We start from the raw sequence: 13835 nt of genomic DNA, 5'->3' as shown, positions 1-13835 counted from the left end.
TAAAAATGAAGCAGAGGAAAAAACACAAGTTGCCGGCCTATATTTCACCTCCCAATCGGCTGAGTTGCCATACCTAAACGTCTTCGCCTCCACGGTCAACTCTAAATGCTCGTGCTGTGCCAACGTGGCATCGTGTCATTTTAACATGCTGCTCTTCCGTCCTCAGTCCTCGCGGCTTAACCATGATAGGCCGCAGCCACGAGTTTCCGATTTTTCAATGACAACAGACGGCATCATCCGACGCCGGCTCTTCCCACCATCCCCGATCGCCCATTTCTCGCGCCAACGAGTTCCAACTGAATATTAATGAGATGTATGAGTCTTTAAGGGCTAAATACCATGACATGTAGTGAGGTAGTGTGACAAAACGCCCGTGACACCTTACTATGCTGTCCCTAAACGCCGCAAATGGTAAATGTGAAGAAATACATGGTTGGGGCTTTATACCCCGTGTGTAGCAAAGGGGAAAAAATAAACAGCTGACAAGATTTTCGTCCATCGGATAATATCATCAGAAGAAATGCGTATAAATCTTGGAATTTTCATGGACTTCCATTTCCTAAAAATTGAGTTAGTTTAGACCGTTCTAGAACCCACATCGGGTACCTAAACAATTGAGTTTCGACGAACCATTTTGAAGCTGTTCAGCTCTTCTTTGATTTGCTGAGCCAGCATCGGTGTGAGACGGTTGCACGTGGCAATTTCACCACGGCGGTCATACTCTTGGCTAGGCCATGTGTCGTAAAAGATGATGCGTGGTGAAAACGTGGCATTTCTCTTGGGACCAGCTGAGGGGGTTCCGGGTCGGCTCTTTCCAAGCCGACCTAGAGCGCTCATGAAGTAGTCCTCAGTACCAATAGCGGGGGATCCGGTTCTTTTACCGTCATCATTTGGTGTACTCGGCGCACTTGAATTGGGCGAGTCGGTGACAGCTGGAATGTTTGGCAGAACGAGATCTGGCGACTCCGATGGCCGGATGGAAGGGCTTGAAGAGCCTGAACCTGTTGTCAGTTAATTAACCGCTAATAGAGATGATAGAAAACATGAGGCAATACGTACGCTTCAAGATGCCCTTGCGAACCGCCGCAAGTACCTCTGCACGTTCTTTTTCACCACCCACAATGCTCTTTCGAGGTCCAGAGTTATCCGTTCCTGCACTGCCCAGACGCTCGGCTCCAATTTCAGGGATCTGAGTAGCGTCAAGGGAGTTGCGCTCGAGGCGAGGGAATCCCGTACCACCTTTGCCGGCCTGGGGGTCCGCGGTCACGTTGACACGTCGAGTCTCTGCTTCCACGGTAATCATAGACACGGCAGCCTGTCCCTCGGTAACAGGACCATCGGCCGCCGGCACGCCCACAACAGACTTCGGCCGGAAGAGGCCAACCAGCGAACGGGTGCTCTTTTTCATGCCACGGCCCATCTTCCTGATCATAATAGAAGCAGATGAGGCAGTAGACGAGATGGAGAGGTTATCCGTCGATCCACCAAAGAAGCGACCGCCATAGATGCTATTGCCAATACCGGCGGCTTCTTGTGCTTCAGCAATTCGCGCTTGCTCGGCGTCATAAGCCTCCTCCGATGTTGGGTCTTTGCGGAGCTTGGCTGCTTCCACTCTTTCCATGCCTTCGCCATCAGGACCAGCAGCCTTTCGGAATTCAGCTGCGCTTCCAAATGAAAAGGCGCGGCGAAGCCTGGAGGTTTTAGTCTTTCCCTTGACGTCCTTTTCATTGATGGCTGCAAGCTGCTTTGCCGCGGGAGACACCGCACTCTTGCCCGAAGGCGCTGCGGCGGCGGCATCACCAGTTGGTTCATTTGCCATCGTGGCGGGTTTGGATAAGGGAGAAGGACTAAGTGTCCGCTTAACTCCATCGGCAGATGAACCTCTCGCAGGTATATTCGCTACCTTGAGCTGATCGCTCTTGACCGGTGTTTCGTCAGCGCCCGGTGAAGAGGGGTTGCCGGTGGGGGTAGTCGGATTGCGGTTGGAAGACTGCACATCAATCCCTGGTTAGTATGCACACAAGTTACAAAGGGCCCCCAAAATCCACAGTGCGATTGGATGACAAGTGGCGATGAAGGGGTCAACTTACCGAGGCAGATCGCGAATGACTGCTTCGACTAGACGATGCGCTATCATTGCTTCCTTTACGGACATGCATAGCCATCTTCTGGGCAACCTGAGGAGACTTTTCACTCCTATCAACGCTCTTAACATTGACAGCTTGCTCTGGACGAGGGGCGTTTTCGGGCTTCAGAAGGGGTCTGAATGAATCTGTGGATTGGATGGTATGCACGCTTCGGCGGCGCATCTTCTTGGCCTCATCTGGGGATGGTCTGCGGTGCAGATTCGAGTCATCCATAGACCCTCCCGGGCCGAGCGAGGGAGAAGCTGCCAGGTTCGGGACTGATCGAGAGCCGCTGGGTGCATGATACATCTGATTCTGATTACCGGGACTGAGCGGGGGGTTCGAGCTTTGGGATCGAGTGTTTGAGTGGCTAGGTCTCCGATATCGATCAGGTGCATTCTTAGACATCGCACTGGAAGGCAGTGTCGACTGTGATCCGCTAGAAGCGTGCGAAAGCTGGGGGCGTGAAGCGGCATTTCTAGACGGAGACTTGACAGAGTCATCGCGTGCACTGCTGCTACCGTGGCTACTGCTGTGGCTGCTGCTATGACCGCTGCTATGACCACTGCTATGACCGCTGCTATGGCCACTGCTGTGGCCACTGCTGTGGCTACCGTTGTAGGTAGGAATCAAGGCCATGTTTGTGACGGATGGGTTGGTGCGATGAGAGCGTTGAACCAGGCTAGGGTCGAAAGTCTGCGTAGGAATTCCGGAGGGTGCTGAGTTCGTCCGGTAGGTCCCGTACTGCTGCCATTGCAGGCTCTGATTCAGATTCGGTTGGGGTGCAAAGGCATATGACTGAACGGGAACAGTGCTCCCTCGATATCCTCCTCCTCCTCTCGGTGCCGAAGTTGTGTATTGATGGTGGCCGTTAGATTGGCTTGCAGGCATCATGCCTGAGGGTGTTGGTCGTTGAAGCATTGTCACCGTACCAGTCTGTTGCTGATACGTTTGGATCAACGCAGCCATAATCCTCCCAGACCGGGAACCAAAAACAAGCGTGCTCGAAGCAGCAATTCCTCCTCTCAATTATACAGGAATCCCGATATGAAGCCTCGGAAATTGTGGTGTTTATCAACAGTAATAGACGGCAACGCTTTCACGATCAATTCGGAGTCGAAAATGCTATAACATTATCGAATATTAGCTATTGCTCGCATATCTTGGTAGATGGTATTGCCCATTCGAAAGGGAACAGGACTACAGCAAAAGAAGAAGAAAATGGAAGGCGAACATATCAAAATGTGATCTAACCTTTCTCTTTTTTTCGTTTTTTTCTGTTTTCAAGAGCTGAGAACGGGCCAACAGCAAATAAGTGCGGTTATTTCGCTTTCGATGTTTTTTTCCAATTAATCGCAAAAGAAGAATGGCCGGTATGACGATTGTATAGAAGGACGCCAGCGGCCAAGGATGCTAAAAGATTCCTCGCGTCGAAATGAAGAGCTCACTATTACCACGAGGCCACAATCGACTATTACAGAGCAGATGGCTAACTGCTAACTGGTTGAGCACGATCAAGTGTCACATGAGACACGTTGGACCACAACTAGCTGCAAAGAAACATGGGAGTTGTGCAGATATCGATCGTTCGTATCGAGATGCCGACTTTGAAGGTCGGAGGATGGCTCTGAGGTATTACGGGCTCAGAAGGGAAAATGACGGGTTAAAAAAAGGTAGAGCTTTCTAGGCAGAGCCAGTCACCAGAACGGAGAAGAAAAAAATAACAAGAAAAAGGAAAGGTAAATGCACAGGACAGAGACGATAGAGTCAGAAATGTCGACGTATGTGCAATAAAGCGCAACGCCCAAGGTGGTGAAAAGAGAGAAAAGAAACAAGATGGCTCGAAGACGAAGACGAAGGCGAAGGCTGGGAAAGGGGGCACGACGAAAGGCGTAGCGTAGCGGAAATGCGTGCTGTGTAAAGTCGGACAGAGGCAAGGGCGCGAGAGAAAAGCAGGCGAGCCAAGAAGCAGAAGGGGAAGGCTTTGGGGATGGAGAAGAAAGAAAGAAAGAAAAGAAGAGAGTGAAGGTGGACGAGCCGCAATGGTTCGTGGATGATGGTGATGGTGATGGGCTGAGGAGAAGAGCAGCCACCCTTGGAGACAGAGGCAGAAAAGTCGAGGAAGAGAGAGCGAGAGAAGTGACCACGCCAAAGCAGGCAGCGCACAGGGCACCTGGCACCTGGCAGTGGCAACGGCTGGGCTTGGCTAGGGTCAGGTTTAGCGGGCTGCCAGGGGTGGAGCACGCCCCTAACCGTGCTATCTCGCGGGGCCTGGTGTTGTGTTAGCCAGTTGGGGGAGCGGAGGGTACAGGTACTTGGGCCTCTGCATTGATTGATTGAGCGCTGGCTGAGGACATGCAAGGCACGAGTACAGGTACTGCAGAGGTACGCACAAGCGCTGCTGGGGATGGCCGGTGTGTCCCCGTACAGGTCTCGTACCGACAGCCAGGGCTGGGGGCCAACGCGCGGCCGGCCTGCAAGAACCGACAAGCAGCGAGAAAAGACGACATTGAACATTTGAAATCCAATTCTTTGATACTCGCACAGTACCTGGATTAGCAATGGATGGATTATGAGTAGCGGCAGAGCTTGAGAGCCAAGGCTGTGTGTAGCAGCAGCTCTGGAACGGGCTTCTTTCTTTCTCGTACAAGCGCATTTGTGCAGTTAATGTCAATAAACAGGCCGGCGCTGAGCAGCAAAAGGCCACAGGTACCTGTACTTGCACGGCCAGGCGGGCGCAACAACGGGTTGCACTGGTTCCTGCACCAGGAACCAAACAAGCACAGAACAACAATGGCGTGGGCCACCTGTGCAGCAGCAGCAGCAGCAGCTCTGGGCACGCCGCTTCGTCAGACTCGGGGGATACGAAGCACTAAAAATCGGCGCCTCCCCCCTTCGACCTCGACCCTTTCGACCCAGCCCTCTGAAACCAAGAGGCTGAAAGGAGAGGTTGAGATTGGAGTGATGCGGGCAGAGCGGCGCATTCAATCAATCAATCAATCAAATCAGATGGTCTCACGGTGTTGACGGCATCATTTGCGCACATTCAGGTGCCATCTACCTACCTTGGGTGCAGTGCCTGTACTGTAACTTTTGCAGGACAGTCAATAGCGCAGAGACCGTGCCGGGCTTGAATGCCCCGGACGGGCGTCTCAACTTCCGGACCGCCTAGCTTCAACTGTATTATTGATTTGATTTCATTTTCCATTAAATGCCATGACTGTACGATTACCCGTACGACCTCTGTGGTAGCATCCATCAATTTGCTAACTTGGACAAGCATTGCGCCGTACTTGGACATGCCTTGTTGGGTTCGGTACGGCTCCAACCTAGCTGGGACTCCGAGCTTGCCCACCGCACCGTGCTCCGCTCGCGTTTGATGCCACATTGGATGGATGCAATTTACTGTACATTGGATTGGATGCAAGTGCAGTACCAGGTACACGTGCAGCAGCATGGATGGATTAAGCACTGCAATTTGACAACATGAATGCAATGTCGCCTCCTCACCTCGCATTGATTGCATCGCCCCCATGCCCTCAGTCACTCACTCACTGTCGCCGACCTGAAGTACTGACGTTTCTAGAGAAAAAGAAGACAATAAAAGATTAAAGCAGCAGTACCCGTACTGTACAGTATCATTTTATTTTCTCCTCCCCCCTGACACTTATGACAAAGTACACATACACATGCCTTGCTGGGCTAGTACTCGTAGGCAGCCCTCGGCCGCTTTTGCTTTGGACAAGGTCGCGTCGATGCACAGAACAAGCACCAGCCAAGACGCGACTGATTGGATCATCCCCGACTCGCGACCGCATTAAACCCACTGCGACTAGGTACGATAGCTAGGGGCCATCGACCAGGGCCGCAGATGACTGCAAAGTAGCGCGACCTTGGGCTCGTACCGCTACTGGTACGTCGATGCCGCAACCTCGCCTTTGGCCGGATGCAGGACGAGCTGCCAAGCCAGGAAAAGAAGGCGTCGTCTTTTCTTTTTTGCTTTCGACGCTGCTTCGGTCAAGGCTTCTCTCGGTCGATGTCTCTCATTTGCGAGAACCTCCGGCTGGTATGATTTCCCCCCTCCCCCCACGGTGAGATCGACATCTAGCAGCGCCAGATCCGACTTCGCGCAGCATCCGAAATATCCAGCAAGGCTAGCTGTCCTCTTTGTACCGGTACATCCTCGACCTCCAGACGAGCCGCCGACCCAATACGATACGACAATCCGCTTCTCTGGCCACTCCCCTCGCTGCATTGTCCCATCATACTTGTAAGCAACCCATGCCGCAGATTTCTTGCAAAAGCCCATGGACATCATTCAATTGGGTGACTGAAGTTGACAGTGGCACCATCACGCCGGGCAAAAAGTGACCTGCCTCTTCGTAATGACCGGCCAACGGCTTGAGCGATGCTGCCGTGCTCCGGGCGAGGCGGCAACTCCTACGAGTACGTGCCGTAATTGTGCATGTACGAGCACCGAGCGGACAAAGGACCACTATGATCGAGCGGTGCTCGTACTGAGCGCTAGGAGCCTTCCGTGGCCTCTGATGGATCAACTTGGCTATGCTCCTTCTTGGACACATTGATCCAAATCCTAAGGGTCCCGTCTACTCCGTACAAGGCCTTGCAACTTACCCCAAGCCTTCTTCCCATGCCTTGAGAAAGAGACACGAATCTCCACGAACAAGCACGGGGATCGACAAGCACTAATCCTGGTGCTCTATCGCTTCTCCATGTTTTTGCTCTTGCGCCCACGGATCGTGGATGCTACGGCAAAACTTGTACTATCAATACGATACGGCCACAGTACAGGTGCGTGGGTCGTCTATCCTGGAGCACCACCAGCCCACACCTTCATGGCGCTATTTCATGCAGTAGTCCCAGGTGAGGCAATATGCCCGGCGGGATGCATCTGGTTGGCTTTGATGTATATGCACGAAATGCTCAAGGAGAACGCAAAGAAGCGCCGGACTCGGGTCAAGAGGCTTTCTACAACGCCATGCAGCGAGCCGCAAGTTGCTGAAGAATTAAAGACATATTATGTATCCCACACAGCTGAGCCAATTTCCACGCGCTTACTGGTAGAGTGATTACTCGGAGATTGCGGGCCCTAACAACGAGGATATTGGCAAAATTGCTCCAGTCCTACTCATTTACCACGGCCAGGGAGAAAAGCTCTGTCGCTTCCACCCATATGATCAAAGTTTGTTTCGGTCAGCGCAGCCCCCAAGAATCTAAGCTTTCAATGCTTCCTCACTTTGTGCACGAGTTGCAAAAAAAACATAAAAACAATCTAGGGAGAAGGACGAAGCCGGACAAGCAAATGACGTAACAAGCATGAGAAACCCACACGGAAACCTTAATGCAGTGCGCTACTACGGAGTAGCATCCCATGCGACAATTATCGTATTCGCAGAGGGGAAGTGGTTGTCTCCAGAATATTCTGGCCTGTAGGAGCATCTGGTAGAAGATGGCCTTAGGTTCATGTGATGCTCGGACGTGAAGAATCGAGACCCTCCACTCCACCACCGATGAGGCCCACGTCGGTTATTTTTAGGCCGTTCCAATAGTTCGGGATCTCTCACGGGTTACGAAGCCATGGCGCAAGAAATCTCTATCCTCGCCGAAGCAGAAGGCTTCTACGGAGTTGCTCCGTACATACGATCTTGCGGATCCGTTCCCGGCTAGCTGCGAAGTGGTGGTGTTGCACAACGCCTTGCCCGCCTCTATATAAGTGCATAAATACACGCGAGTGGGCATTCCCAACAACTTGCCAATATCATAAGAGCTTCCCATATTACACAACATATTGAAGAGACTGGAGCCATTAGAGCTCCATGATACTTGAGATCATATACCAGAGGAAGATGGCCACAGAAGGGGGTAGTCCTCGAAGAGCTGGGTTCAGGTAGACCGGATAAGAGGTGCATCTCGTAATGATATACTTCATACTGTAGTCTGGAATGCTGAATAGTCAGGTCGGGAGTGATGGCTATTAGCCACTCCCTTCTTTTTCCGAAGGGGGTGGCGCCTTGCTCACACTCTACTCGAGTTATTTGTAAGAGGCTTGTTATCATTGAAGACGACGACTCAGGTAGCACAAGTACGCGTACCCAGTCCATGTGATATACCAGCTTTATCATCAATGGATGGATGTCATGTCAACTATAGTACCGCTACGGAGTACAACTACCGGCAGCCCGAAAGCGAGCCTTTTTTTTTTTTTCCTCAATTCTCCTCACAACCCCATCAAGGTCTCCATCTTCAACTTGAGACGGGCCGTGGCTTGTGGATTGGACGCCACGCCGATCAGACGGCTGTGGACTTTCAAACAGTGATTTTGCCACTGGCTGGAGCCGTGGATGCAACCGGCCCTGATTGTCTGTTCGCGGTAGCTCAAATCTACTTGGACGCGGGGCTAGTTGAGGGGAGAATCTGCTCAGCTACTGTGCAGACGCCAAGATCTCGCAGCCATGACTGGTTGCTTGCGGCAATGATTGGCAATTGTCATGTTTAAACAAGCTTTTTCAAAGCTGCCACGTAAATATTTTACATGCATTAGTAGGTAATGGTACATGTGATGCTCAATCTATCTCACGGTGCGGGCAGACCGAGCTTAGTAACTCGGTGTCTCTGGAGCTGGAAACACCTTTGTTCATCGAAAGCTCCACAGTCACATCCCTTGCCTTATTTCATGTTTGCTCTAATATTACCTCGTTTCAGTTGAACGGTAGTATTAGAAACGCCAGCTTTAACTGGGCTTGAGTCGTTCGACTTTTGCCCTAGAACGGGCCTAACCTAGAGCCCCCCATTCTGGTAACCAAAATAGGACTAGCATCCATCAACCGGTTGATTAGTTGATTAGCCTCAAAAGATGGACTCCAAGCAGTTGGAGGAAGTGACACTAACAAGACCACTTGTGCTAACAACAGCCGTGCCAAATTCAGCTCAATCCTTCGGGTCAATGTCGCCAGGCAGACGTGTACAGCATCTTGTATCAATGAACCTGATCATCAACAACCGCACGTCGTCATACTTGCACAGGCATAAACCTCTGTGAAACACCAGAAAATACCAGGGCACTTGTATGCATGATATCCCAACAGAGATTGTCGTTTCGAGGCCGCGATAGCGTCAAGCACATGGGACCAAAGGCAGCATAACGCCTTTCGCTCCATCCCGCTCCCGATGGCTCCTTGCCTTGCCAAGAAACACGCCCAACGCCTCGAGTCTTTCCGATAAGCTCAACGTGCGACAAGCCGTACGGGCACGACACACAAAGGCTCCGTCGCCATGGTCGGAGTTCCGCGCAGCAGCGGCTGTCAGCTCTGCAGACAGAGAAGGGTCAAGTGCGACGAGGCCAGACCGGAGTGCGGCAACTGTCGCAAGTATGGCACTCTATGCCCCGGCTACGAGCGAGCCATCAAGTTCGTGTCTGGCAAGCACACGATCCGGAGCAAGGGTTCTCGACCGCTGCAAAAATGTCACCAGAACAGCACTGGTGCTGCCTCGTCGGAAGCTTCGCCATCCACCACCTCGACTCTGTCTGCCGCCGCCACGACGCCTGAAAGTATTGGCAGCGGCGGCAGCACAAGTGGTACTGCTGCTGCCGTGTCCACGTCCCTTGTGGCGTCTCTTCAGCCCAATCGAGCCCTCTTTGTTGGCACTCTGATGGACATGGCCCAGACTAGACTGGCCTCCAAGGACGTATCTGCGTTCCTGGGCTTCTTTGGGCGCCTCAGATTCGAGGAGTTTGGCACGGCGGCGGCTCTAGATGGTGCCATTTGTTCGCTCTCTCTGCATCTTATGGGCAAAGAGCTAGCGGATGACAGCCTCGTCGCTAGGAGCAGGACCGTGTATGGATGGTCCCTTGGTGCTCTCCAGAAGACATTGAGACATCCTACTAAGTGGAAGACGTCCGAGACCTTCTGCTCGGCTGTCTTACTTTGCTTCTTTGAGGTATGCCCGTAGCAATCGGCGGTGATATGCCACATCCCAGTTTCTTCTATCTTGTCTCCAAAAGGCATGACCGAGCCTTGCTGACGCAGGAAACAGCTGTTTGCGGGTACGACCTCAGCAGAGACGTGGTTGCAGCATGCTCAGGGAATTGCCACACTGATGGAGCAACGTGGTCCTGCAGCTCATGCGCAGGGCAACGACGCAGCTATACTGTTTTCTTTCCGAGGCATCTTGGTAGGCATACTCCCATTACCCACTCCCTTTTCTTCTACCCCGATGTCATTGGTGATTGCGATTGTCTTTTATCTTTACTTTGTCTGGGGCACCGAAGCTGTCTGTTCCTGCGTCTTCGGAGCTGAACCGTTGAACAATGGACGAGGGCGTTCAATACGCCCCCAAAGTTTGCAAAGGCTGTACCCAAGCCCACATACCTCTGCAGCCAATTCTGAAGGAATGAGACGCCCCTTTGCTTCGAAAGACTACCTATGTGAAGCCCGAGTAGCTAACGCATCCTACTTTTTTCATCCTTTTCCCGATTTAGATTATGAGCTCCCTATTCTTTCCAACAAGCGACAAGTGCTTCTTGGCTCAGCCAGAATGGAGAAAGGTGATTTACAACGGCCAAGGGCAGTCGATTTACACTCCTGAAGCGCCGGGGTTTTCGATGCAAGTAGTCAATTCGTTTTTCGTGTGCCTGGCAGACATGCCCGAGGTTATGTGGTGGGGATACCCGGTCCGCCAGGCTCTCCTAGCCGGCAGACGGGTGAGTCCCAAGCGTTTGCAGCATGTTGCCGAGTTGGCAGCCGCAAATCATGAGCGGTTCGCCGCGTGGTACGAGGACTTTAAGAAGCTCGGCGTCGAGCTGAAGGAGGTGCCGTCAAAGGACCCCAGCTCGCCGTACCAGGTGGTGTTGGAACATCCCGTGGGATGGCTTGGGTCCATGCACATGGGCTACTGGGCAAGCATGCTGATTCTGCAGGAGTTGATGCTTCAATGTGAGTGGCCCGTGGATTATCGGGAATCCCAAAAGGAGCTGGTGCAAAACATTCTTCGATCCGTCGAGAGCGTGGGGAGCGGCACCATGGGGCCCTTCCGGCTGGGTTATTCGATTAGAATCGCGTATGAGTTTGCCAGTGTTGAGGCCCAGCAATGGATCATTTCGCTGCTGGACAAGTTTTCCAAGAGATATGCGGCCACGGACAAGAACAGCTACCCGAGTCCACGTGTGGACGCGCAAGGGTACTCATTTTGAGACGGTGAGCAACGGAGAGAGACTGGACCCTTTTTCTGTCTCTCCCTGCTGAGAAAAGGAAGCTTTTGGACCCTGCATGCCTGCTGCCAAGTTTCTCACATGTCGGCACCCACCTGATTGGGGTAAAAAAAGGGTGGAGAGGGGAAGCTCTAGGGTGTTTTGGGTATTAATTTTCTTGTAGACGTTTGGGATGCAAGGTACGTGTAAAAAAGCGACAGATAGCTCGGCTCATGGTGTGAATGACCAGCTATCGACATACAGATACGGGGGAGATTTTTGCTTGACCGGTCCAAGTCATGCCTTGCTTTTTATTATGAATACTACCTTATAACTGACGTGAGGTCACTTGTGCGCACAGATCTGGTGATTTTAGGTTGCAGAGATGGCTTCACTTGATTGGTGACAGGAACGTGATAACTCGTAAGCCGCCACATTGATGATCCCGTGTGGTCTCGTAAAAAAAAAAGGAGGTGGCATTATTAGTAGTAGTATCTAAGATATAAATAGCAAGCCACATAAGACGTGTCTCTTTTTTTTTTTCTACTTCCTTCCCGTTGCCAAAGTATTATAGGGTGATGGTAGTAAAATAGTTCGTATCATTAAGCCATATCGTATAACGTACTAGGTGTTGCACCGATCCAGCCAGCACTGTAAGTCGTGTGATAAGAATAAGAAGAAATAAAGCGAAAAAAGGTGATGAAGAAGTAAAAAGGAGACCCAATTTAGCTTTTTTTGTTCAACGTGCTGTCCCACTTTCACATGAGATTCAGCGCCTGTCAAATTCATTCAAAAGCTTGTTTCGGCGGGTGGGCTTGTTTCAGTTGCTCGAGGTCCGTCTCTTCTTCTTCCACAGAAAAGTACGGGCGAGACCCGACAAGGAGGGGCCGCTGAAGAGCAGCTGGTCGGTGTGGCGGCCACAGGTGGTGTGGACGTTGACGGTGGGCGAGGACTTGATGAAGCCGAAGGAGGTCCTGCGCGAGGGGGAGGAGATGGATTGAGGGCTTGTGGCGGCGCTGGAGCTTGTTCCGACTCTCTGTTTGTGGGTTTGGTATTAGCATTGACATTTGATGTGGCTTGTGGCTTTGTGCTTGTTTTTTATAGGAAATGATATGGATGGATAGAGATAACATGTCATCTATGATGCTACATACCTTTGATGGAGAGAAAAGCGGCGATTCCAGCGAGTCGCGAGTGTATTCAGAGATACCGAAGGAAGGGTCCAGTTCCAACGGGGAAGGACGGGTGGCACGAGATGAGCGACCCATAGCGAGCGTGTGGTTTTTTCTTTTCGTTATTTCGTTACAAGACGTGAATTCTATTTCTATTCCGGGGCGCGGTTCTCTGCTCCGTCCGACAACAAGAAGGCTTGCTTCTTGACAGCTTGCTCTTAGAAAAGATAGTAATGACCCGTGCCGTCAAGGCAGCTGAAGATCTGCACGCCGGGTGCGAAAAACAAAAAAAGAGACAAGAGTAAAGGTTGAGGTTTACTCAAATCATCGACTGATACGTTGGATGGAACTACAAGATAGAAGGGAAGGAAGAGGGAAATGGGATGGCAGCTGAATAAATACACACGACTGCTATTCCTGGGCACAAAGAAGGGAGTGTGTTATTCATTTGCGATGCGCATAACTCGCAGACTAGATGTGGCGGCTGACCGAATCCGTGTCAGGCCGCAGATGCAGCCGGCCAAGACGCTGCAGTGCGACAACCAGGCCGGCATTCCAGTCGCGTGGAGCATCAAAGGAGCCATATTGTCGGTAAAACATCAAATGGCGACTATTGACGGCCTGGGCCAATCACGGCCATCACATGATGGGGAAGCCCGCGATAAGGCAGCAGGCCAAAACCTGGAATCGGTGACGGGCAAAGGAGAGAGAGCAAGGGAAGCTGGCGTCATGGCGGGGACCCTGTCCGGCTCGACCTCGAACCTGATGGCTTTTTGCTAGTGTCGATCGCAAGGAATCGCTTCCAGACAGAGTTTAGCAGCCGGTCAGGGTGAAAAGCGTGCCAGTCCAGCATGAGCAAGTTAGGTAGGTAGGCATCCGACAATGAGCTCCATCAGCCCTTAGCGACATATCATGACATGACGAACCCCCTTAGACCCTGTTTTGTTTCTCTCTTTGTCTTTCTCCAGGATCCGAGCCAACGCCGAGAACAAGGAAGCGGCAACCAACATGATGAAGCCGAATATACTCGCACTCGCACTCGCACCGATATGGAGAACTCAATAACGGGCCCTTCCGACAGCCTACATGTGCTAGTGGTCGTTAGTGAGCAGTACTCGTAGTTAGTCTTTCATCGTATTGCCAAGCCAGGCATCAAACTCTCCTCTATCACATCAACCCATGTACCCGCATCACGGAACGGCTGTCGGCTGGACCACTCCAGGCGTCGGTGACCAGGTCCAGCCGTCGCTAGTACCCAGTCAGCTCGGGGGCCAAAAAAATGTAACCTGGGAGACCGAGCGATGGAATGGCCCTAGCTGCCCCTTTACT

General features: G+C 51.9%; 4 protein-coding genes across 4 annotated transcripts; 2 read left to right on the top strand and 2 right to left on the bottom strand.

The window, feature by feature from the left end:
- Positions 1-13: 13 nt before the first annotated feature.
- Positions 14-307, top strand: M431DRAFT_75568 (hypothetical protein; the record flags this gene model as incomplete). Its single annotated transcript, XM_024922353.1, has 1 exon — positions 14-307. A coding segment is annotated over one exon (294 nt), but the record flags the coding sequence as incomplete, so codon positions are not given.
- Positions 308-511: 204 nt separating this feature from the next.
- M431DRAFT_74739 (hypothetical protein) lies at positions 512-3095 on the bottom strand (the record flags this gene model as incomplete). The annotated part of the gene is made up of 4 exons (XM_024922259.1): positions 512-559; positions 631-985; positions 1056-1990; positions 2091-3095. 4 exons carry the CDS (start codon positions 3093-3095, stop codon positions 512-514), a joined length of 2343 nt encoding a protein of 780 aa, XP_024779237.1.
- A 6708-nt stretch (positions 3096-9803) lies between these two features.
- M431DRAFT_76046 (hypothetical protein) lies at positions 9804-11337 on the top strand (the record flags this gene model as incomplete). The annotated part of the gene is made up of 3 exons (XM_024922425.1): positions 9804-10085; positions 10182-10319; positions 10627-11337. The coding sequence occupies 3 exons, from the start codon at positions 9804-9806 to the stop codon at positions 11335-11337; spliced, it is 1131 nt and encodes a 376-aa protein (XP_024779236.1).
- An 817-nt stretch (positions 11338-12154) lies between these two features.
- On the bottom strand, positions 12155-12602 carry M431DRAFT_74668 (hypothetical protein; the record flags this gene model as incomplete). The annotated part of the gene is made up of 2 exons (XM_024922252.1): positions 12155-12370; positions 12489-12602. 2 exons carry the CDS (start codon positions 12600-12602, stop codon positions 12155-12157), a joined length of 330 nt encoding a protein of 109 aa, XP_024779235.1.
- Between the last annotated feature and the right edge of the window lie 1233 nt (positions 12603-13835).

The sequence above is a fragment of the Trichoderma harzianum genome (assembly GCF_003025095.1).
Source record: "Trichoderma harzianum CBS 226.95 unplaced genomic scaffold M431scaffold_2, whole genome shotgun sequence".
Classification (NCBI taxonomy): domain Eukaryota; kingdom Fungi; phylum Ascomycota; class Sordariomycetes; order Hypocreales; family Hypocreaceae; genus Trichoderma; species Trichoderma harzianum.
Note: the sequence above shows the minus strand (reverse complement) of the source record. Positions and strands in the feature narration are given on the sequence as shown.